The 25,732-nt window shown below is 42.5% G+C and overlaps 1 protein-coding gene across 2 annotated transcripts in view; it reads left to right on the top strand.

The window, feature by feature from the left end:
- DIS3L2 (DIS3 like 3'-5' exoribonuclease 2) overlaps positions 1-25,732 on the top strand; it is a 195,037-nt gene that overhangs the window by 20,033 nt on the left and 149,272 nt on the right. For both annotated transcript variants that reach the window (XM_014946064.1, XM_014946065.1), the window contains exons 4-6: positions 136-278; positions 6,468-6,521; positions 10,676-10,777. In XM_014946064.1, the coding sequence (XP_014801550.1) occupies positions 136-278; positions 6,468-6,521; positions 10,676-10,777 (299 nt within the window). The remainder of the gene's footprint in view (positions 1-135; positions 279-6,467; positions 6,522-10,675; positions 10,778-25,732) is intronic.

The following is a 25,732-nucleotide window of genomic DNA, read 5'->3' as shown; positions in this document are numbered from 1 at the left end:
AAGTCGGGTGCCAGTATTTCTAGGTGATCTGTTCTCAGAAGTTCAACTTTGAGTACAAAGCCTCTGTACAGCTGCTGTTAAGATACATGGACGAGCTCGGTGGGGGAGATAACAGTTATGAATTTCTGTTTGCAGGAGGACCCTATGCTGCCGTCGCAACACCAGGGGATAGAAAGAATCGAAATAAACCAACTCGAGGGAGGAAGAAGAGCATATTTGAAGCCTACATGTCAAAAGAAGATGTTTCAGCAGGACTGAAAAGGGGAGAGCTAATTCAGGTGCCTAGAACATACAACATCCATGCTCTTGTGATAAGCCTGTGGAAGTCGCAGGTGTTTATTGGAAATCAATGTCAGTTGGTTGCATGACAGGGAAGCGATGTACCATTTATAGATGTTAGAGGAAGATTTTTTCCTGTTCTCGGGAGATTCTAGAAGTGGAATGAAACCTATCTGACATATAGGTTTTGGTTTGATTGCATGTTCTGTAAAATTTCTGATCCATAGTCATGATGAATTGCAAAGTTCTGGTTGGATGGTCTAGCCATGATATTGTGGAGCTTTATTGTGGAGACACTTAATTTTACAAATGATGCTCGAAAACACAGCAGGTGCTGGCAACCTCTGTTTTTGCCAGTGTAAGTGAAAATGGATGCCTTTAGCAAGATACTTCTTGCTGGAATTTCTTGCAAAGATGTTCATTAGCTGTCAGTGATAATGTGCAAATGCTTCAGCTTCCAAATCTACTCTTCTTTTTTCAGTCTATCAACTCTTCCCAGAAGTCTACCTCACACAAAAAAAAAAAAAGGGGAGAGTGATGATGCAGGTAATGGTGTGGTCCCTGGGGTCTCATAGGGCTGTGCCTGCCAGGCCATTGCAGTAAAGTGTTATAAACTGTGATGTAACTGGTTAAATTAATCTCAAAAGGCCAAGTAGTGGTGCTAGACCCTTGATTTACTTTCATAATTTTATTTGTGCTCCCTTAAGGTCATAGGGCTGACCCAGCCACTGATGACAGCGTGCAGTTTACTTGAAGTAAGGCACAGATAGTAGATGGAGCTGAAAAGCCCATCAAGATACAGAAAATCATTTGCATATGTGTGTATGCTTATTTGCCCTGAACAGCTAGAAATAAACATGTTCTCATTTTACATATTCTAAAGATCAAAGATAAGGCTATATGCTTTGATTTGGAACAGCAAAAGGGAGGACGTGGACCTCTTGGAACGGGTCTGGCATAAAGATGCTTAGAGGGCTGGGGCACCTCTGCTGTGAGGACAGGCTGAGAGAGTCAGGGTTGTTCAGCTTAGAGAAGAGAAGGGTCCAATGAGACCTTATAGGACCTTCCAGTCCCTAAAGGGGCTACAGGAGAGATGGGGAGGGGCTCTATCAGGGAGTAGAACAGTAGAACAAGGGGGAATGGTTTTAAACTGAAAGGGGAGATTTAGATTAGATATTAGGAAGAAATTGTAAACTGTGAGAGTGGTGAGACACTGACCCAGGTTGCCCAGAAAAGCTATAGATGCCCCATCCCTGGAAGTGTTCAAGGCCAGAGTGGATGGGGCTTTGAGCAACCTGGTCTAGTGGGAGGTGTCCCTGCCCAGGGCAGGGGGGTTGGAACTAGGTGGTCTTTAAGGTCCCTTCTAACCTGAACCATTCTGTGATTCTGTAAAACTGCAGCCTTAATTAGGCAGCAGTTCCTCTCTCAATATCTGGCAAAATGTGGATGTGGACCTGCCATTTGTGTGGGTAGCTGGGTCTCAGAAGGAGTTTGGCATAACAGCAGGCAGGGCTGGGGTTCAGAGAGAAGAGGATGGTGTCCTATAGTCCTCATCATGATGTAATGTTCTTCAGGACACACCCAGTGTCCCAGTGAGATCAGACTGGCTGAGGGGAAAAAAGGCAGGTGGAAGTCAGTGAGGGCACAATGGACACTCATGCTGAGGCATCGTTTACCCAAACACACACTGGTGCTTTGCTGTTTAATTAGTGTTGTAATGCTGGTGAGGTTGTTATACTTTCATCAATACATTAAAGTTGCAATGTATTGTGAGACATCACTTCTTCTTTTGTCTGATTTCTTGTTATAATTGCATAGTAATTCTTGTATAATGATGTAATGGCATAATTTCTGGAGGTGTGATGAGGATTCCACACATAAGATTGCCTGATTCCCTCCCGAAGACCAATCTCATTGGCTCGTAACTTTCAGAAAAATGTCTATGCTGATGATCACTGGACTACCCAGATCTTAGGGGAGGGCCTTTTTATAGATTGTCAAATATGTCCACACTGGGAAGCAAATGATGGGGGAAGAAGTGGGAACCTCAAGCTGTGACTTCTCCCCATGGCTGCAGTGGCATTTGGCACCAACTAAAGCTGGTGCCTTACCGGTGCCGTACCACCTTCAGGGGTGGTTTTGGCACTGTTTTTTGTAACACAGCCTGATAGTGTAGACTGCTTATGAGGTCGAGTGCAGCTGCAGATGAGGCACAGCAGCAATGACTACTACCTGAGAATCCCAGCGAAATGCTGAGTCCCGGAGGACCTGTGATTGCATGTTTTCTGGCACAAGAATCCTGAATTCTTGTAAATGCGTAGTGTCTACTCCAGGTCATGTGCTGCGTAACTGGGAGAGTCATACATGCTTTCTTAGGCTCTGTTTTCCTTTCATCCAGTTTCACATCTCAGGGAAACAGTTGAGGCTTTAGAAGCTGGATTTAATCATTTAAGGCTGAGTGTCAGATCATGGGCATCCCAGCTCAGTGTCTCTCATCTTCAGCTCATTCATCCTTATGATCTCATCAAGACCATTCATCATTGCAATCTCAAACAGGATAGGTGAGATCCTGGAAGCAGCTTTAGTGAATGGGCAAATATTCAGCACTGCCCTGTACAAGGACAAGAGACATAGTGAACAAATACCTGTTGTGTTAATCCCCAAAAGCAGGGCATTGGTCTGGCATGGTAACCAGCAAAAATGTTCCACAAGAGCCCGCGGAAGAGGAGAACAAACCTAGTGGTGTGAATCTGATGGTCCTGAGCAAACTTCAGTGCTAGCCAGAAGCATGACTCTCTGAGCAGAGGTGTGATCTGGAGCATCCTGGTAACAATGGATCTGCATATGTGAGAATGTGAGAGATCTGTTGGAGAGAAAAGACCCTACTGTGAACTCTGAGGATGTTGTTGAACCCTGGAAATGAAAGTACGTAACTAAATGCTCCTGAAAGCCCAGCCTACAGAAACTACTGGCAGACGTGGAGATTGCTCAGATAAAGCCCGAGTGCCATGAAGATTAAGCAGTCTTAGATCAGGAAGAACAGAAGTGTTATCTTTATGGGTGCTGACGTCTGTCAATACATTAGTCTTAATGGCTTCTGGTACTGTATCTGACATAACTCGGTTTTCGATAAGTAGCCTGGAGAAGTGTGCCCTGCAGGATTCCTGGATTCATCTAATCATGCGACGTGTGCGGAAGTTTCCTTCCACAAGAAAAGGAGATCTGAGCTCAGGCGCTTCAGAGTGCGTCGTCTTCTCGCTTCCCCGCCCGTAAAACCGTCGGCAGTGAGCAATCACCAAGCCTATCAGGTTGGTTGGAATCACATTGGCTGGTCTGAAGGCAAACAAGATTGAATAACTTCTGTGTAGTTACGCAAGCGACTGGTGTTGGCTACACACAACAGATGAAGTCAGGTTATGTATTAAGGAACATTGACCCAAAGGACTGTAATCATCCCGTGAAGCACCAGCCAGAAGCTCATGTCTGCTCCATGCCTCCAGCATCTCCCAGACCCTCCCTGCAGGGCTGCTGGGGTCAGGCGGAGCGAGAGTGTGCAGCGTACAGGGGTGCCAGAGCCTGCTTTGTGGTTTTCCTTAGAAAGCTGTTTTTGTGGGTATGAAGGCTGGGGTTTCCCTCATTTTCGTGGATTGTTTTTTTCAAAGGTGGCCTCAGCAGCAGGTGGGATGCTTGAACCCTGACCTTTTTTGGTGTTTTGTACATACAAACCAATCTAGGCATGTGTGTTATGAGAGCTGTTAAACCAGTGTGATTTGAGATGCTGGAGTTTAGTCTGAGCAGTTGCCTGCCCTGGTTCTAGCAGAGCAACTTGAGAAATCATGACCCTTTGGTATCTTGCTGGGGAAGCTCAATCAGGTTAGAAACGTTTTTGGCAAATGTGTGTGAAACTGACTTGAATCATCAGAAAGTGTTTTAGAGACCTTCTTGCAAACCTTTCTCTTCCCTTTCAAAACAAAGGCCCTACTGACATAAAACCAATGATAAATATAGCAGCTATTATTTGTGAGCTATTGTAAAATAATACAACATTACTGTGACATCATGAGACTCTGGAGCCAGATCCTCACCCCGTAATACACATATGAGAACAGTTGTTCATTGCAGATGGGGAGAGTGACTGGTTCCAGATATGATATCACAGCGTGAAATGTACAACATTGTAAATAGGATTTTCATAGGCACAGATAATAGGGCCCATCTGCTTTCTAAGATAAATTTTGGGAGTTCCTTGCTGAAAGGACAGAGCAGAAGTATTTTAATGCTACTTGATGTAAGAATTCTAATGCTGATCATAATTAGGTAGTGCATATAAAATGCAGAGAAACCCTCTGCATGGTAAACGTGGTAACACACTGCTCCTCTCTGTGTTCGCCTGAGCTGGGCATCCATGTGCACGGAGCCGCTCTGGCGCCTTCTGGGCCACTGACACAAAACCTGATTTTTCACGCATGTAACAGGCATTTGCACCTGGCTGATTGACAGCTGTCCCAGACCATTCAAGGGGGTTCTGTGGAGTCACACAGGATATCCCCTCATCTGCTTTGGGCTGGTGGGTAGATGCTGGTATGGGAATTATTTGACTTGCTGTCAAGCAGAGCAACCATCCATTTTCATTTTTTTCCTTTCGCTCTCGTAACAGCTTCCTTTATTAACAGCGTGTTGTTTTTGATGGCTGATTCTGGGAAATAAGGGGGGGGAAAACAACCATTGAGAGTTTTCCATCAGTGGGTACCAGCACTAATAGAGGCTGATGACAGCGAGTTAGGTCTCACTTTGCCGAAGCACAAAGTATCCCCAGGGTTGCTCCCAGTGGGTCGTCTTTGTTTTCGTGCCGTTGTCCTGGGCTGTGCCTGCCATGTGGCGAGTGTGCTCGTTAACACCAGTTACGTAAGGCACAAAATAAGACATCGCAGCAAAGCGTTCAAATAATGCATAAAGAACATAGGATATATGGTGCTGGTGTTTCCAAACTTAAGCAAATAAAAACAATGGAAAACCTCCATAAATCTGCAAATTCTTCTTCAAGGCAGCAAAACTTTCACATGTAATCGGCTTTATTTTCCTATCGTCTGAGTGTTTCCCAGAATACATAAAAAAATTATATGCCGCAGTAAATTTTTAAGGAAGCAATTCCTGTGAGAGGTTCCTGTGATTGCTTAACACAGAAGTGCAAACAGATGGAATCTGTTCATATAACAAATTGGCCAACGTTCTTTCAAATACACAAGTGGAGAAAGTTTTTTAAAGTTTCAGCCCAAAGCAGAAGCCTGTCTTGAAGGCAGATACCTCATTGTATTTCCATATGAATTAAATGTTCTCAGTTGTAACTGTAGCCACCTGAGTTGTGGTTCTCAGGACCCTCTTGGGATGGGAAGGAAGGGTTCTGTTTTGTAGCCTCTGTAACTCCTTGGTTGGCTCTCCCTTTCTCTTGGATGGATCTAAGCACAAGCAGCAGAACTGGTTGGTTTGCTTTGGAGGGGTTATACGCATTTGTTGCAGGTGACTTGAGTTGGCAGATAACAAAGCAGCCACAGATAGACCACGGACTTTCAAATGGATTTAAGATAGTTTGATTTTAAACGTGTTTAAACAGAATTTAATCCTGCAGATTTCAAATGTTTGCTTTTGGAAAATCCTTTTGATTCTTCTTTGGAAATGTTCTTTATCACAGAGTTACTACTACCGTCTGTTTGCAGGAACAGCTTAAGCAGCCAGACCCCCATAAGACAAGCTCAGCAGGTCAGCTTTTCCTCTTTCCTCCTGTCCTCCAAAATAAGCAAAACCTACACTCTCCTTTTCCAAAACAGAGCAAAACAAATTGTTCCTACTGTCTGTTTGTTAACAAAGTTGGTGGATGCTCAGCAGAAGATGTGTGAAGGGAACAGGAGGGCTTGGATCCTCGGTTCACCCAGTAGCAGCAGCAACTAATGATTCAACATCTCTTTGGTGACAGACTGCAGTAGATCAGCTTAAACCTATCATGAAACTGCCTTTTGGCTTGAAATTGCTCGGATGCTAAGTTGTCAAGACTTGAAATGTATAATGGAAATTTAGATGTATCTCTCATGTTTCACAGTAGATATATTACCCACAGCTCTCTAATTCAACTGATGTTATATAAAATTAATAAGATTCAGGCATAATCTTTCTCCTTCTCCTATTTTTTTAAGGGACCCTTGAGAATAAATCCTAAGAAGTACCATGAAGCCTTCATTCCATCTCCAGTAAGTGTAATTTTATAATGCTTTAAAGTTCATAAGTAAAGGTGCATTAAGATAGGAGTTATGCTGTGCACGAAAGGTCACTCAGAGGTGAATGAGTTAGAATAAATGAACATTGTCTGGATTTTCTTTTGAATCAAATATTCCCAAACAAATCCTGCTTTTTCATACCTCAGAGAAATACTTACTGAAATTGGGGATACCGCTAGGTCCCACGGAAGCCAGCTGAACTCAGGTTTGAGGACCACCAAACAGCGTAATTGGAAACCCTTGGTTTATGGCTGCAGAGGTTTTATAGATTTTCCACTGATTTAAGTTAATCTTCCCTAAACAAATATGCTCTCCATTTTCGATCTGCTGCATGAGCTAATTTGAAAAGTCATTCCAGAAATAATACGCGTGATTCCTTTTCATGTGCCCGCTTTTGCGTGAACTGCGTCTCGGTTGGCTTGGGATGTGTTTCTGTCGCATGGGACTGGCTTGTGCCTCTTCTCTCTTCTTCCCTTATTTTGACAGAAAAGAGGGGCTCTTGCAATTTCAGGGATTTCCAGTAGGGAAGGTGACCTCACAGCTGGCACGGCTAAGGCTTTTTATCTGGAACTGACTTGGTGAAACTGTTACCCTCAATGAGAGACAGTTTCATCTTGAAACGTTTCGTTGGTGTGGGGGAGATAAGGCAGAGCCTGCCCAGAGACAGTGAAACACTGACTCTGTTGTCCCCGCTACTGACAGCGCTATTGTTTTGGGGCTTGGATTGAAAGGCTTGAAATTCGTGGCATTGTCAGTTCATGTTGTTCATTTGGGATAATGTTTTGGAGCCCACTTTGTTACGGAAGGCTGGCGTTACAGGAGTGCAGGACGGTCGGGGGTGCACAAAGTAAATTAAGGTTAAAGAGGGGAAGAAGTACAGAGCAGCTCTCTGGTACACCAGTGAAGCAGCAGTGTGTGTCTCAGTGGGAAAGGAGCTTTACAGGTGTCCTCGTAGGTGTGGTAAGTGTAAGATGTTAAACATATTCTCTGATATTACAAAATGTAAGGTTAAATGAGAAATCCAGCTACTCATGTGACTTTAATTGGATGTGAAGCTTTACCCCTAATTGCCCCAGGTGTCCAGCCTCGTGCAGTCCATTGCTTGCTGTTGTGCTGCCGGGATACACACATGAAAGAGGTTTAGCCAACGTTGTTCTCTCAGCTCGCTTTCTGCTTTTCTGCCCTTTGTGGAGCTGAACACCAGAACCAGCCTTGTCCCTGACAACAAACAGGATCAACAGCTGGATGAAGATGACTCTGGCTGGTGTGAACACAGTCCTCACTTTAAAACAGATGCTTTAGAAAGCTTATCCTTGGTATACCATTATTTGCCATACTGAAGAGTTTGCAGCCTTCATGTTCTCCATGACTTCCCATCGTTGCCAGATGTTGCAAGAGCTGCAGCTGTGAAAAATCACCCTTTCTCTCCTGCTGTTGACTATGGTGCTGTACCCCTTTCTCTTCAGCTCTGACTTAGCTATGGCTTCATGAAATTCAAATGCAACAGCTGTTCACCTTCTAACACCAGAAGTTCCAGGATGTTTCTTGCTGCAAATGTGCTCTGTCTGCTTGTCTCACTGTTGCATGAAGAGTTGAGGGGAAGGCCCAGGGCCTTTCTCCTGAAAGCCATGCAGAGGATGGACCCAAGCATTTAAATCTCTGCCTCGCATCTCGTGTCTTCCCTGCACAGGGAAGTGTGGTTTGAAATGACTGCATTGTCAAGGTGAAGAATGATACTGCTGAGCATGAGTGATGAAGTGACTGTGGCTGTGCTGTGCTTATGGAAGACAATTCCAGAGCAGATGAAAGCACTGCAGATCTCCCTCTTGTTAGAGGAGGGCAGAGAGCAGGGCCTGTGATATTTGTAAGTGGCCATGGGGCAGTAAAAGTGCTGTGCTCCCTGGAGGCAGCTGCAGAACTCTTGAAGCCATTGTGGCCAACACAGTATATGCACCCTGGGAGCAGCTGAGACTTTGCAAGTGATTTGTATTCAGTGCCATTTAAATTGCTTTAATAACCTGGAGTGCCAGCTTTGCAGAGTGGAGGACATAGACAGAAAAAGTAGGACACACAAATGCTCTTGGAAGTGCCTAAGTTCCCCCAACAGTCACGAGCCCGGAGCTGTAGGTACAGAGGTGTTTCTTTTTGGAGAAAATCCATGACTGATCACAGCTTTGTTGCACATATTGAAATTAATTGCTGTAGAATAGGTTTGCATACACATATAGAAGTGTATATATATGTAGGGTTATATTGTTTGCGATGAGTGACTGGCTGCAATTCAAGACAGGACTCTTGCAGAGTGTGGAGATGCAGCTTTAACTAGATGGTGTGATGCATCAGGGGCTTTTATAGGGGGTGGGGGAAAGGCTCTGCCTTGAGTTTGGTTGGATGCAGGAGAAAAGGGAAAAAAGGGTAGAACAAACTAATTATCAGGACAGCCAGCCTGTGTCCTGCAGTACAGAGCAGCTACAGGTACAGAAAAAAAAAAAAAAAAGCAAGCATTTTCCTTAAAAAGGCACTTTGAACTTTTCTTTTTATGTACATGGTGGATTTAAATGAAGAGTTGGGGCAGAAGGGAGAGGGTGAGGAGAAATGACGAATAAGACCATGTGTAAAAAATCTGGCTTATTGAAAAGAACAGTTTCCAATTTGAATTATGTTGGTCCAAGAGGCTTTGCAATTTTTCTGCATCTTGTCATGGGAGGCAGCTTTCACACAGCTGTTGAGCTGCTGCTGCTTTTCTTTCTAAGAGTAATTTGGTCTCTTGGAGGACAGCCTTAGTTTCACATCATGGCAGGGTTCTGCCGTTTTATTGTTTTGGTATCTAAGCAGACTAAGATATTTATGTGATATTAGGGCTTCATGTTTTCAGGTTATAAAAGAAGTTTTTCTTGGAGACTGAGCACACTGGTAGTTCTGATTGGATTTATTCAAGCATATGAGACTCAGGACTGTGTGTCTGAGAAGCAACTAAAGTTATGATTAAGATTTTCATTCTTGTGAGGCTTTTTTTTTCATGGAAAGACAATGAAGTACGAATCTAAGGAAGTTAATCCTCTTTTTTGTATCTGAAAACTATGCAAAGATAGCTCTCTAGAAAAACTATATTGACTGCTAATATTGGTACTAAATGTTCACATTGTTTGACACATTCATGGCACTGTAAAGAGACACATGAAATTTTTCACATACTGAATTATGGGACGCAGAAATGAAAGCAGCAAAAGCACTGTCAATAATTAGCCAAAAAAAGGACAAAACTGGCAATCCTTTAAAAACTAAAACCTTTGTGTTGGCATCTTCAGGAAAATTCATCTTTATTCACCCCATGGAAAAAATCTTCCAAACTAAACCTAGATTAGCCAAATGCCAAACATGTCTGGGGTGGATAATCATAGTGCGTACAATTAGTAGAGGCTCTTGTGCAAGGACGTTAACCCAGAGTATTGAGAGAAGGTGTCCTAACATGTCTGTTACGGTAAAAGATCTTCTGACTTGCAGTTGGCATCTATAGCCACCATTTTTTTTGGAGACTCTTCTAACATTAGTTGTGCCAAATGAAGACTATAGGGTGTTAACTCATTTTAAAAAAGAGACTACATCCCCAGCGCCTCTCTCCAGGCCGCTGTCCCAGACTGACCTGCTCATCCTGGAGCTGCGTGTTCCCGCTTTCCCATCTCACCAGGAGAGCAGTGGGCATCTCTGCACGGGGCACTTTGCAGAGACCGTCTTGTAAACATGTTCTGAACAATACCTGGGAGTGCTTGAGTTGGGAACTCAGTGTGTGAAGAACTGTGACTGCAGAAAAATCTCTACCCATTCCCAAGAGTAAGTGCAGAGGAACTGAGCAGAGCTTGCAGACAATACATCTTGAGGGCTTGGCTCTGTCTTGAATAAATAGTGTGGAACTACTGTGCTGGCACATACATACAAAGGAGCTTACTTGCTGAAAGATACTGCGTGTTGAAGGGCATATGGTGAATCCATTTCATTTCTGTGCACAACTGCAGGATGTTTGTCTCACCAGGGTGTGTGTCTTTTTCGATGACAGTGTTTAAAACCTCATAACAACTGTAATTTAATATGTTTTGGTCTGGTGTTTATTTTTCTTCCTCTTTGACTAGGATGGGACTCGCGATATCTTTATTGATGGAGTGGTTGCTCGCAACAGAGCCCTGAATGGGGACATCGTGGCAGTGAAACTGCTTCCCAAGGAGCAATGGAAGGTCAGTTTGGTGTATTTTTCTGTGATTTTACAGAAAGAGCTTTTTTACTGTTTGTTTTTTTTTTTCACTAAACTTAGTGCCCGAGACAGAGAATAGAGAATTTCCTACAAATCAGATTAGCTCATTTGTGGTTTATGCTGATGTAGATGAACTTTATCCACTGCAATGTTTGGAAGAAGCAATACCTAAAAGGTTGAAGCCTCACTCTTTGTACAGAATGGCAAAATCTTTATCACCGTATGGAGAAGTCTGATGATAAGGCTGATTCAAAGCATGGTTGTCAGAGGTGACTTTTGATATCTTTATTTATCTGTCTTCATGCTGTGGCATTAGATAGCCTCAGTGTAGGTGTTTGCAATGGCTTATGTATTTGACAAGTGCTGTTCACAAGGTTTTAGTAATGACTAACTCTCTAATTTGTGGGTCCTCAGTCCATGGAAAGTTTACCTTGTCAGAGCTCCAGATTTTGTGGTAATACTCTTCTTTACATGAATGAAGAACATGTGAAGTGAGTGGAGTGATGCAAATGTGGGAAAAACCGTTTTTAATTTTCATGACTGAGAATTTAGCTAAGATCACTCTCAAACATCTGGATAATTTTATCTTGTTTGTGGGTTTATCTTGTAACACCTCTATGCAAGGAAAGATCTTTAGTTGCTGGGAGATATAAGCTACCATTAGCAATTGTAACACAATAACACAGGTTTTTACACATAAGCATGACAGAACAGTCAAAAATTGTTTTCCAGACATATTTTTTTGAATTCTTATTGTGAATTTAAAGGCTACTGTATATCTTTAAACAAAAGTAATAATGAGGGTGATTCCATCAGGGTGGGGACTGTTGTGAACTACTTTGGCCTGGTGCTTTTTCCTCATTGTAGCTGCTTTCTCTGCCTGTCTTTCTTTGAAGTGATGTGATTTTAGTCTTGCAAATGCAAAGTCTTCAGCTTCATTCACTGAACCTTCTATTTTCACAGTTTAAATGTAATGTTAATTGAAATGATGGTTTGAAACATATTAGAACTTGCCTTTTCCTTTTAAATATGCATAAAATGAGTAAATCACCTAAGTATGTCGTTTTGCACTTACATGTGTCAATACCTTATGGAAAAGCAAATTGTTAAGTGGGATCTAAGATATTACAGGTATACCGTATATAGGGATAGACAGGGAAGAGGTCTGCTTGTATCATTGTAAGCTCTCAAAACCAATTTTGAGGGTCAAATGAAAATTTCTTTGATAGTTATTCAAGAGTCCAAATCACAGTTCACTAAAGCTGTGGTGATTACTGTATGTTCGGATCACCAAATCCATATACATAAATTATCTTTTGTATTAGACCATTTCATATAGTTGGAAAAATGGAATAGTTTGGGTGCTTAGATCCTTTGCCAGGACCTGCCCAGCACAAGGGCTTCTTTGTAGGCTTGATAGAGGTTGCCTGAGCTGGAAGCTTTGTCTGCAGTTTTCCATTTATATCTGGCTCTAAACAAAGATAACACCTCTCTCTCTTATATCCTCATACCTTCGTATGTTTAACGGTAATGTCCTTTTATGAAAACAAGAGGAAGGGTTCAGAATATTCTCTCTGTCCTGGGCAAATGCTGAAATAAGTAGAACTGGTGCAGAAGTGGTGTCTGACTGCAAGGAGACAATTCAGACGACTTCAGTGTTTTGTTGTATGATTATGATTCTTCTGTGGTGAATTTAACGTTGCCAAATGAAGTAGCTGGAACATGCCAGTCATGTTTTTCAGCCACACAGGTGCTGCCCTATGTAGTCTCATTTTTTTGTTTCTTGCCATCAGCAACTTAATCAGCGATGACATCCCTTTTCCCCTGCTCCCTGAATCTCTTGTTATGCGCTCGTGTTTGTGTTAGTTCTTTGGGAAAGGTGCCACTAAGATACCACATTCTTCCAAGTAATTCATACTGATTAATGATAAACTGTCGCAACCTATTTTAGGTTTTTCCATTTGTTTAGTCTCATGCTGCTGCAAAGCTGCCACATAGGTGTCTTGAGGGTTTTCTCCTTCCCGTTGGGCCTTTTGGAACCAGCTGAACAGCTTCAATTATTTCCTTGAAAAATGTAAATCAGATGTATGGTATAACTGATGCTCTCAGAGGAGACTTTAGGGGCTCTGTACATATTGGTTTGTTAGGATTGAGATGTGAGAGCTGATCGTTTTTATGGTTCACAATTCCCAACCCTGTGCTCCACTGAGAACTAAGCTGGGTTTTTTTGCTGGTAAACCAGTGTCTTGCACAAGATAAGGCTGCTGTCACAGCAGCCCGGCAGGTCTGTATCTTCTTAGTTTTGAGCACCCTGGGTGGCCTCTGGGTGCTCTACAGGCGAAGATCTAGTGCAGGTGATTCCTGCCATAGACCTCTTTGTGCAAAGTCCATGTAACTTGACTTAGCTGGAACATTGTTTGATTTAAGTGTGTAAATGGGATGAAGGGGAAAAACCTGTGACTAGTAAAACTATGGGTTCTGGATAGGGAAATCTTTGTGTTTGCTTGAAGAGTTAAAAAATTTAGCAGCTACCTTGTACCCAGTGAATTATCTTTGTGGATCAAGCACCTGTGAAAGAAAAACACGGGCTGGAGAGCAGTTTCTCCAGGGATATTCCGTGTTCTGCTGAGCCTGTGATGGTGGTACCTTACACACAGGTATAAACGCCACAGTGAAATGTAAGGGAATGTTGAAATGTTGAAATAGCCTAGATGTGTGGTTATACTTTATGTAATACCTTCTTGAGAGGGACGGCAATATTTTCTTCCTCCAGCCTTCTACTTCCTGGCTCAGTGGTGGGAGATTTGTCAGGCTTGAATTTCTCAACATCATGTCTTTCCCAGTGTGTGCATCCCAAGTGCTTGGATGGTCCTCCCTGTGCTTATTCTGTCTGGTCTGTTTGTTCCTGCATCCTCTGGGAGAGCTGCTCGCCGTTTAGTGATGATCAGTTTGTCGGTTCATATTTCTGTGCTTACTATTAGTTCTGATCAAGAGCCAACAATTTCAGTGTGGCACCACCGGCTTGAGGGAGAGACATTTTGTCCCCAAAATTTGTTATCTTGCGCTCCTGAAGAAAGTGCCCATCGGCTTCCTGCCAGGATGGAGCGGCGAGCGTTGCAGTGACCGCATTTGGAGGCTGTATTTCAGAAGTTCCTCTCCTGTCCTCTTGTGTTACATCTTGGGAATATTGAGGTGCTATGGTAACTTTCAAATATTTAGCTCTTGCAAAGTAAGGTATTTGACTTAGACTGTTTTTCCAGGTACTTAACCTACTCTTAGCGAATGAAGTCAGAGTATCTTTGCCATCGGCTAGACTGTCCCCTTCTTTCTTCAAGCTGTAGGGCTTCCCTGCATCTGTGTGTTTATCTTCTGGAAGAACGTCACGATAAAAGATAGCCAGTGACGGAGGATTTACCTCCAACCTGGTCAATAATTCTGATAAAGAAGAAAAATTGTGCGTTATTTCTTGACTGATTTTGACTGCTTTAGCTTCCACCCATGGGTTCTTATTATATTTTATGGAGTTGTGCTTACGTTAATTTCAGGAGCTTCAATTATACAGTGGCATAATTACTGGAAGGCCAAGAAATGTTGATATGATGATTACAGCAATATTTCTCTGGCTCATCAAGGAAGGAAGCAGCACGTCAGTATAAAGGATAAACCTAACCCATCTTTCCTCACAGCCTCTTTTTGCTGTTTTACCGTCTGCTTAATTGCCAGACAGAATTTGTTTAATTTCAGATATCTGTTTTGGTTTTTCTTGCAAGATGTAATTTTTTTGGTGGAAGGAAATAGCATAATAAGTCATTTGATATCACTTGGGGCTTGAATTCCTGGCCCAATCTCTGGTGCTTTTAGAGTAGTAGTTTATAACATGGAATGTTTTTCATGACAACCGTCTCACGCATTGCATGCTATGGGTGAAATTTTAGAGTTTTAGTCTGGAAATAGTACCCAGCCGAAGACTTTTTGCTGCTCAAGACTGCCTGAAAGGAATTTTTGGGGTCCAACCCCCTATTACTTGCTGCAATATGCAGGAGACATCTCTGATTCTGCATCTGCCTGCGGGAGTGGTATATTAAAACAATAACAATGATACTATATATGTACATAAGATAATGACAGATTAACCTGCCAGTTTCCCAGAAATCAGTGCCTGCAAGCCAGATCTTTTGTTGTTGTTGCTTCATGAATCATTTCATCCTCAGCTGAAAGTGCTCCTTTGCACTATATTCAGCTGGGTCTTTTTCTGATCCTGTCAGAAAGCCTCCAAGGCCAAGGATGTAGAACTGCTCGTTTACCTACAGTGTGTGCTGCTGGGTAATGGGTCCAGCATTTTAGTCATGAAGTTGTCCCAAAGTGATAGAAACAGTAACTCGTTATAGCTCATGAAAACTCATGAAAGCACGTGCTCTGTTCAATTCTGAGGTGTCGGATACAATATGGTGCAGCAGGAGATCTTAGAGCTGCCTCTTCTAGGGCCATATATCAGAGATAAATATTTAAACATGCTCTGTACAGAAGACATAAACTATAATTCTCTTTTCCCAGCTGTGACTGTTGGCATAATTATGAACAAACACAGAGAAGGAATAATTTGATTCAAGCAGACGTCACAAATATCACCATGTAGAATTTGAACAGAGCTACGTATCCTGGGAAGTCACCACCTCCAACCGTTGGTCAAAACCTCCGAATCATTAGTTGTCCAGAGGGGATGCTAGCTTTGGATTTGCCCTGGTGAATAATGATTCATTTCAAACAAATTCTTCTGAGAGTCCGTTTCTTCTCAAAATCTCCCAGCTAACATAAGGATAACAGTAACTCAGGAGGAGGTGGGGTTCTCAGAGGGTTATCATAGCAATACTGTTTGAGTCTAACAATCAAGAATGTTGTTTGGAAATATTACATTCATAATAATGAAAAGAGAGTTCTGGAGAAGTCATTATTGAAATAGTAAGTGTTCTGGCACGCTGAAAACATTCAAGTGTAATTCATGATATTCAGGAGTAAAGTGGGAAGCCTAAGAAGCCAGCTAGGAAGATGTCCAGAGAAGCAGAGCACTAGCGAATCTGAGAGGTTGATGGATGCTGTAGGGAGGAAGGGCAGTTGGGTTTTTTCATTTATTTTGCTGTTGGCTTTACAGCAAGGGCATGTGCACGCGGACCCTTCCCCACTTCGGCAAATCCCCAGACCACAAATTGGTGGGATCTGGAGAAGTTTTGTTACATGCTTACTTTCTGATTATGCCATTCTCTGGATGGCCACATGTTGTTCCACTCTGTTGGGCCTGATGAACCTTGGCTGTGAGCTGGCACAGCTCTTTCCAGTCTTTGCTTAGCTCCAAACTGGCTGGGTATGGAATAGCAATAATGGATTGAAAGCAAAAAAAGCTGATAAAATAGGAAGTGTTTGCTCACCGAGACGTATGTGGCGTTAAATTTGCTCATCTTGAAGATGTTGCTTTCACATTTTGTTAATCAAATATTACTTGACATGAATCAACTGACGTCTTAACACAGTCATTTTTAATAGCAAGACCTGGCATGCTTTTTATGGTAAATAATGATAAAATTGCTATAATGATCTGGGTTGCGTGAGATTCTTGTGACCCAGTGCTGTGTTCAGCCCTTCCCTCCCACTGGATGTGTAAAACAAGGAGGCAGAAATACCAGCTTTTTGGACGTTGCCAGCAACCTTACCTTCCCGAGAAGGACCTTTCCTGTCAATACCTGCCTCTGTTTCTTTGATGGGAAAGCCAAAACCAGGAATGCAAATGATAAAATCACAAGAGAGGTACAGAGGTTTTGAACAATCTGATGTCCTTTTTATTCTTCCTCCTCCTGTGCTGGGTAAGAGTGATGTTAAAAGGCAAATTGTTTAGTTAAGTGCTAAGGCAAACTTCTTTTTATTGACTGCCTGCATCCTGTTCTACCAGCACAGAATTACATTGCAGATGTGGTTTTGCTGCACAGATGCAGAATAAGATAAAAACATTACCCTTAGGTGAACAGTTAAGCGCTAAATAATCATCCATCTCTCGTGGGGTCAGTTGAGTGAAATCCCCAGTGAAATAATGGCACATAAGCCCCTTGTAATGGGGGTGACTTCAGGCTGTGTGAGGTACCACTAAATTTCAGTGCGTGTTGCTAGAAGAGCTTCATCTTGAATGGAAGGAAGTGCTCACGGGGGCATCTGATCTTACTTTAGAATAGGAGTCAAGCCAACATTTAATACCTGATCTCTGTTCCTGCTCACTTTTTTTTCTTTTTCTTGGTCACATGAATATAACCTAGCACAGCAGATTGTTTCCTTTAACAACTAACTTTTCTTCAAGTGATTGTTTTAAACTCTATTCTTCCAAGTCTTCTGTAAATATGCAGACATCACAGTAGATTATTCTTAATCCAATCTCTTACATAACCACTATCATTTTGGACTTTTCTTAGTTCTTGGTTCCTGTGGAATTAGTATTTCTTAGAACTGTTTGGGTTTTGCCAGTTTGGAGACTTATTTGATGATATCACATGAGTATTTGGAGCCCACACCTTATAAGAGAGAGTCAGGATACCTGTTGTGATGGGATTGGTTTTTGGAATGTCACGTACGTTAAACTCACTTAACTTTTTATAAATGTTTTCTTGAAAGACTGTCCAGATTTCAAGTAGTCTAGGTTTCTTTCAGATCCACATAATTAGGAATAAGTTTAAATAAAGTGTACTGATGATTAAAGTCCCATCTGGCCTAAAATTTGTACAGTAAATGTTACACTGTTTTTTTTAAGGAGATTGTACGTCTAATTTAGCTTGATAGGTGGAAAAACAAAGAGCTAATATGACACTAAAAAGCTGCTAATCTTTAAAGTCCCTACGTGAGGTGGTTTTGGATCATATTCTAAATTCCGAAGAAAAGGAAAAGAGCTACATATTTATTTGCATGTTTATTCTTATTACCGGCTGGCAGAAAAACAGCAATTGGCTGCAGTATTTACATGTGGTCAAAGCTACTAAGGTTGGCTCATTAATTCTTTTCCCTTATTTCCTTAACTCATGTTTATTTTTCTTAAAGCCATGAATCAGAGGGACAAGGAATCTAAAATAGAGGTGATATATGTAAATGAAGAATTGCAACAACTGGAAGAGTGACAGGAATTTTTCTGCAACAGGTTCTTTGAGGCAAGACATGGGACCTCATTTATAACCACGTGTTTCTTGGAGATAAGGAAGATATTTGTCATCAGGGATGGGATGCCTTAAATTTGTTGTTGGCACAAGGTAATTTGTAACTTTCTAAGATAAAGGTGTCTGAAGTCTAGTAGTTAGGTTTTGAATCAGCTTGCCACGAGCTTCAAAGGGTTGGGATGGTTTTGTCTTCTCCCAAAACACTGTTCCTGTGTCTTCCTTCAGACAAGGCAAGGTGTAGCCGGGTTGAGGAGATCTCTCGGCCTCCTACTCCCTCTTGTTGTGCTTTGGGATGTTATTTGCTATGTGGGAATTCCCTTCTCCTCAGATTTCTGAAGCTAACGTCCTAACTGCTAGGCACATCACAAGAACTGGGAACGAGTCTATTTTTGGAGCGCTGTCATGCAGTGGAAATTGGTCAGTGATTTATATGTGTCAATAGCAGTTTCCTTAACACTGCTAATATAGGGAGTCTTACGTGCTTGCTACTCGGCATTATCCTTCACCCAATTAACATACAGATCAATGCTCTGGAATCTGTTAACTGTGGCAGCTTCTCTTTCCGCACCATCTTGAAGGATTGCAAGTGATGCTTTCAATCAAGTTTCTTATTTAAGAGGTGCCACTTAAAACACTGAGAGATAAATTAAAATTCCTCCTGATTATCTTTTTCAACTAATTCCTCACTGCTTCAGTAGTTGAGTATTTGACATAATTTCTCAGCATATGCTCCTTGATAGGACAACTGGGGTGGGTTTTTGAAGGTCCCAGATTCTATCTGTGCTTTCCAGTTTTTGTCCCACCCTTAACTACCTGGAGGCTCTTTAAAAAGTGTTGGTGCTGCAGGACAGATTGCTGATCTACTAACTCTGCTGAAAAAGGCAGTCACTTTTATACGTTTCCTTGATTTCTCACTGTTTCTATTGGTTTATTTTTGTTTTCTGTGTTCTGCTGCATTAGGCAATAGCTATTTCATGAAAGTAGGTCTATGTATGTCTCTTAGCAGTTTTTTTAAGTTTCCAGTGTGCTAATGATTCATCCATCCTCAGCTTTATCATCTCCTGGAGCTGAAGCATTTCTTTGTTTTTAGCTTTGTCTAAATTATTTTGAAAAAGAGAATAGTGCCAAAACACATACTTTTAATTGAGCAGCTTTGGAAGTGTGAAAATGAAGACTTGGCATGATCTAATTAGCGCTTGTGTATTTTGGTTGCAAAGTGTGACTGGCAAAGAATTCCCCAGACATCGTTCTCTGTTCTGTCTGAAAAAAATCCTGCGTAAAGGTGTATATCCTGCTTAGTTCTTGTTGGTGCTTGGAAGTCCTGACTGTAACGTTTTTGCTAATTAGCTAGTGCCAGAACTTCCTTCTGTTCTTGTTCTCCTTGCTTTTTGCTTGTTTATTGGAATGATCATTGGCCACTTTTGTCTGTAAGCTCTATGGAAATTGGCTTCTCTTTTCCTGTGGTCTCTTTAAATCCTGTGTGGCATCGTGTTTGTCAGGTTGCTGCTGTCTGAGGAAAGTCCCAAAGAGCTGTGTGAAGTGGAAGGGTTCTCTCAGCAGCTTTTTTTTTTCCCTGACCCTGACTGTTGAGGGGAGTAGGGTGGGGAGTTCTGGTAAAAGCCTTTAGTACAATAGCCAGGTAGCTCACCTCTCTGCCCTACGGGATTTTTTTTTTCCAGTAAAGTGAATTTCCTCCAAGGTTTTATCATCCCTTTTGATGTCAGGTTGCCTGACTTTTTTATTTTCTGTGCAGACCACATCTGTAGCTTTTGTAGTAACTACAATTGCTGTGATGGTGTGGCTTTGGTTTGGACTTTTAATGCTTCTCCTCATGGGTTGCGAGCATGAGAGCTCCTCTGGTGACAAACATCCTCTCTAAAGAGTGCCATCACAACAAATGTGGGCAGGGTTTGACGATGCTGCAGGACCCATGCCCTGCACAGCCAGATTGCCTTGGGAATGTGTCTCTGCCCATTTCAGCACAGTCTCCTTCTAACCAAGTACCATCCCCTGACCTTTAGGCTCACGCTCTTGGCAGAGCAGCCCGGCAGCTGTGGAGCTTTGCGAATGCCTTTCTGCTCAGCCCTTGTCTCGCAGCTGTCCCTTAAATGTATTGCTGGTATTAGAGAGGCAGCCTATGGTCTCTCTGCTAATTTCTTCCAGTATCTCCATATTAGAGCAGTGCCCAGAGGGGAACGTACCAGCGATCCTTTCGGGTGACTGTGCCCGGGTGCGTCACCCAGCCGGGAGCAGAGCTGCTGCCTCCTGAAGAGCTGTGCAGCATCACCTGGGTGAGAATAAATGGGCTCCCCTGGCTCTAGTTTATTTATCTAGCTGAGCAGGGGGTCTCATGCCATGAGTGAGTGCTGTATTGGCAAGCCGTCTGGTTCTCTAGCACGCCTCTTTGGGTCTGTGTTGTACCATGTAGGCATACCCAAGGTTAATGGATGGCCATTAGTTTAATCTGATTTAGTTCAGTAGCTGTGCTTCATGCATAGTCAGAGCAGTGTTTTGACAGCATGGCATTACTTTATCTGCTCTTCCTGTTTTTCCCCCCATATTCCTGAAGCTTTCCCTAAAACTGTTTATTCTTTTTTCTTCTCTGCACAGTTGTTGAACTGTGGATGTAATATGTTTATCAACTCACATTCGCGTCTTGGAAACTTAATTTACCTTTTTATGTAATGCTTTATCACTAATGCATGGTAACATTTCCTGGCAGGATATGCATTGTTAAAATTCGTTTGTAGGGGAAAAAAAAAAAAGCGTAGAAGCGGATGGCTCCCTTCTTGTAAGGTTCAAAAGTTTGTAAAGCAAAAAAGGAAAATGTTCTTCATGGTACCTGACATCATTTTAGTCCCACCATCCTGCTTTCCCATGAGGTGACTCCTATCAGTGGCTAAGATATAACGGAGCCCAAAGACTAGGTGTGGTGGCAACCATCACTGTCAAGTAGAGGAAAGGCTGGGAGGGGAAGGCTGGCCTTGTCAGGGCAGTGTCTCCATCTATACAGTAATTTCCTATGAGCTGAGACCTTGGGCAGACTTTTTGCTAACAAAACCACTGCCACATGTCAAAATGGAGATTTTTTTTTTTTTTTTTTTCTTGCCATTGTCTTTTTGCCACTGAAGGAGTCAGCGTTATCCAGTGGTCAGTTATTCAGCTGTCCACCCTCCTGCGCCAGCAAAACCACTTAAGCAAGTTAGCAGTGCTGGTTTCTTGGAGATGAGTGGCTCATCACTGCAGCAGCCAACTCCAGTGACATGGGAATGGTCCTAGGGCCCCAAGCTTGTTTTTGAGCAATTAGTTGCTATGATCATAAATAAACTGTTAGACTCGGCTTCAGAGCTCCGGTTCCCAAGCACTGATTTGTGTTAAGTGCTTTGTGAATGAAAGAAAAAAAAAAAAAAAAAAATTCTGCAGTTAAGCTAATCTCCTCTAACAATGTATAATGCGTTCTGAGGACCAGCGCTTGAGGGAAGGGCGTTGTACAAAATGACAGACAACAAAGTATACATAACTCTTTGTGCAGGGCTTTTGTGGTATTAGGAAATAAAGCTCCCAACACTGGCATATCACCCTCTCTGATTAAACACTGTGGTTTCCCCAGCTAAGGATCAATTACTTTAGAAAGAGCTAAGTATTTGTCAAATACTCTTCCTTCGGATATTTCACATCCGGATCCTTTTGTCTTTATCGACTTGCCTCAACACCTCTGGGTCTCAGCAGGTTGGGTGTGCTCCCTCCTACCCCTCCTGGTGGCCCCACAGCCATGCCCCACACCGTGCCTCAGCCTTAACACGGTGATCCATGTCACCTGAGTGAGGTGAGGGACCAGGAGGAGAGCAAATACTTGCATCTATTGAGCAGCTGTATGCCCTTGTGTCGATTAATGAAAATCTCTTCCCCTTTGCAGATGTGGGATATAGAGCTCGGTTCCTATGTCCTGGTGAGCAAGAAACCCAAGGAAATGCTCTTTGTTTAAACTGCATTGACCATTTTTAGTGTAAAGTGTTTTTCCAGCTGAGTCCATGGCTGGATGTACTGTACATTATAGGATTATGATATAAAAAAAGTGATGAAAAACATGAACATTGAATTTTAAACTTGTTCTGGGCAGAAAACTGACTTTAGAGGCTTGTTTTGAAGTCAGTGTTTTATGGACAAAATTTGGTAAGTCTGTTCAGTGATTTCTTCTCAAAGTAAAACGCTGTGTGTTGAACCGGTTTCATTTCATGTCGTACCTGTGGAAGGACTTATCTGAAGAATTTTCTCTTAGGATGAAGTTTTTGCAGCTGATGACTTCGGAATGAAAACATGACACGTGTGCTTCCACTTGGCTACGAGGGGAGGGAAAAAAAGGAAAGACCCGGAGCCTTTTAGGGATGTGGTTCAACTTTTGGGGGTTGCTTTGGAAAAGCTAATGTTCATTAGAAGTGAATACCTTCAGAGTGGTGTAACTCATACAAATGCACGTGACAGTTTTGATATGATAGATGAGCGTGTTAGGCCAGTGATGGGGAAACTTCATCTCAAGAGGCTGTTGACATGTTAGATGGGAATGAGCCGTTCCCTGGGGAGGTCAAGAGTACATTGGTACTTGTGTGGCAATTTTTGGCTCTTCTAAAGGAGCGGTTTAAATTCCCAAGTAATGCATAGTTATGAACTGCAACTGCAAGGTTTTGAGCTAATATGCTGGAGTAACTTATACTTGTAAAAGTTCTGTGCTTTATCATTAAATAAAAATAAGATGGACTCCTTTTTGTATTGGGGGCAGCATAGCATGTTTGTTTCACTGTACCTCTGTTGCAATATCCATATGTTTTATATGACTTGCTGTAGAATATTTATACAGGTGAGAACAATGTCTATAGAGAGACTCTTGACCCCTAATTTCAAAGCGCCATGGCAACTTTCTGTTTTTCTTTTAGATCAGGTCTCGGTGCTTTTAGAGTTTGCTGATCCTGGCTCATTGTTTTATATCATTGGCGGTTTTGAAGCTATTAATGTTTAAGTTGCATCATTCAATTACAAATTCATAGCTTTCTTCCGTGTCATTTGAAGTGGAATTTGGTTGGAGCAGCTCATAAAGTCATGATGAGAGATAATATTGGCATCCTGGGGTGCATCAAAAAGAGCGTAGTCAAGGGAGGTTATCCTGCCCCTCTACTCTGCCCTGGTGAGACCCCATCTGGAATACTGTGTCCAGTTCTGGGTCCCCCAGTTCAAGAAGGACAGGAAACTGCTGGAGAGGGTACAGAAAAGGGCCACAAAGATGATTGAGGGTCTGGAGCATCTCTCCTACAAGGAGAGGCTGAGGGACTTGAGTCTTTTTAGTTTTGAGAAGAGAAGACTAATCAATGCTTACAAATACTTAAAGGGAGGGTACCAGGTGGACTGCGCTGGTCTTTTTTCAGTGGTGCCCAGTGACAGGACAAGAGGAAACAGGTACAAACTTGAGTATAAGAAGTTCCACCTAAACGTGAGGAGGAACTTCTTTTGTGTGAGAGTGCTAGAACACTGGAACAAGCTGCCCAGGGAGGTGGTGGAGCCTCCTTCTTTGGAGACATTCTAAGCCCACCTGGACACGTTCCTGTGCAACCTGCTTTAGGTAGAGTAGGGGTTGGACCAGATGATCTCCAGAGGTCCCTTCCAACCCCGTATGATTCTATGAAAATAAGAGGCATACAGTTGAATGGTGTGAGAAGTGAAACTGGTTTTCATCCAGTTTTGGAATTATTTGCTTTATTTGTAACTGGCCTAGACTAAGGGTTTGATAAATTGGGGGTGTATGGACTTAGCTGGGCTAAGAAAGCAATATTCTGTTAAGAAATTATGAAAACCATTCATATTGTTGAGCTCGGGTAGAACATTTTAATTGTACTCGTAGGACTGTGCATAATGCCGTAAAATAACTTTTGGGAGGTTTTAAGGCAACTTTACAATGTGGTCAAATTAGAAAGAAAATTATTAGTTAAGAATTGAATAACTTGCTTAGTTTTTATTATGGTGGAGTCCTATTAGGGTTTTACAAGGAAGCAGGTTTGATCATGTACTTGGTTTGAAGTCAAGTTTGCATCGCAGATAGCCTTTGTTCTTCAGAAGCCTCTCTCAGTTGGTTTGAAGGTGCTCCTCCGGGGAAGGATGCCTTTGGTGGTGGTGGTGCCTGGCCGTGCCTGCTCATGGCTGGCAGCGCAGGTGCATTGTCACCGAATGGGAACCGGTCCCTCCCTGGAGCTGGAAGGCATGGTGTGAACTGGTAGGTTATCGATAACCTTTTGTATGTTTAACAAGACAAATCCTTCCGTTTAATTGTTCCACTGTGAACAAACGCTTATCACCGGATATTTTGGGACTCGTATCCCTTTTGATTTGTTTTGGATCGGGGACTGTAAAAGCCATTTAATCATCTGCAACAAGCAGCAAAGGCTTTACCTTCAGAAAAGGGCAGTGAATTGGGGCCAGGGTTTCTGGGGGGGGCTGCTGCAGCAGAGTGTGATGGCACCGAGCAGTGTGTGTGTGTGGGGGGATGTTGCAAGGTATGGAGCAAGTATTCCCCAGCTTCTTTTAATTGCTTAAGCAAGAATTGCAGTTACTCCCAGTGCCTGATATGCAACCTCCCGGTGTCTTTTGACTTCTCCCAGTGGTGTGTAATTGGGGTGCTGGGGGTCATAAAGGATGTTATTCAGTAGTTCGTGTACAAGATGGAGGTGGGAGAGCGTGTGCAGGCTTCAACACTTCATTATGGCCCATCCTCACCCCTGTGTTATCTCCTTCATGTACTTTCTTTCTACACATCCTCCTTCCCCCGGTGCCCAAGCCCAGCATAGGCAAACTGTGCAGGTGGAACTGGTGACTTTGGGTCCCAATAGAGAAGTGGGATTTGAATTTGGATCTCCAGCAGCCCGAGAACAAGCTGCTGTGTGAAGTGCTTTCTTCTTCTGATAATGGTTTTACGGCATAGGAGTAGCATGATACGTGGTAAACCAGCAAATTAGCTTGAAGGGTGAACAGACATTTCAAAACAAGGCAGAGAATTTAAGGAGGTATTAAGGAAAAAAGCAGTGGAGGTCTTAACATTTTATTTGAGAGGGCATTAACTTGCTTTTCATGTGTCTTCAGCTCTAAAGACAATGTAGATGGTTTGGGTACTAATAGTCTTTGATGTGGTAGCTGTCATCTATGGGTGGAAAAGGGGAGCAGGCAAGTGGGAAGTTTGCCACGTCAAAGCCAAGAAATACACTGGTTTTGCTGGTGAGAAAGCAAATGGAAGGGGTTTCCTAAAGCTGTGGGCTGCCTGGGTAGGATCTGAGAACTTGCCTGTCTTCCTTTTCTGTTTTCTCAGCTTAAGATGAATGGTGAGTCATTGTTAGCTGCATGGCGTGTTTCATTATTGGAGACCTGTCAGAAACTTGATTAATAATCCAGAGCATTTGGATTCAACGTGATAAAACTAATCATAACAAAGTACTTCAGTGCCTAACTTGAAGCTGTGAAGAAAATCCTGTTATCTTAAAAGTGTGTGTATATGAAAGGGCTAACTTTTTATTTTTTTACAAGATAAACATAAACTTAGTTGTTGAGTTGCAGAGCAGTGGTACTGCTTCCAGAGGCAGCTTTCCAAAGCTCCCTGTGATGAAGTAGAGCTGAGTTTTAGTCCTGTCACTTGTGGAGTTTCGAGAACATACTTCTCAAGACCTCTTAAGTTAAATGCCAGAAGTTGTTAAGGAAACAGCTTTATTAAATGATACTTC

The sequence above is a fragment of the Calidris pugnax genome, unplaced genomic scaffold (genome assembly GCF_001431845.1).
Source record: "Calidris pugnax isolate Ruff unplaced genomic scaffold, ASM143184v1 scaffold111, whole genome shotgun sequence".
Taxonomy (NCBI): Eukaryota; Metazoa; Chordata; class Aves; order Charadriiformes; family Scolopacidae; genus Calidris; species Calidris pugnax.
The sequence above is the reverse complement of the archived record's forward strand: the minus strand, read 5'-3'. Positions and strand labels throughout refer to the sequence as shown.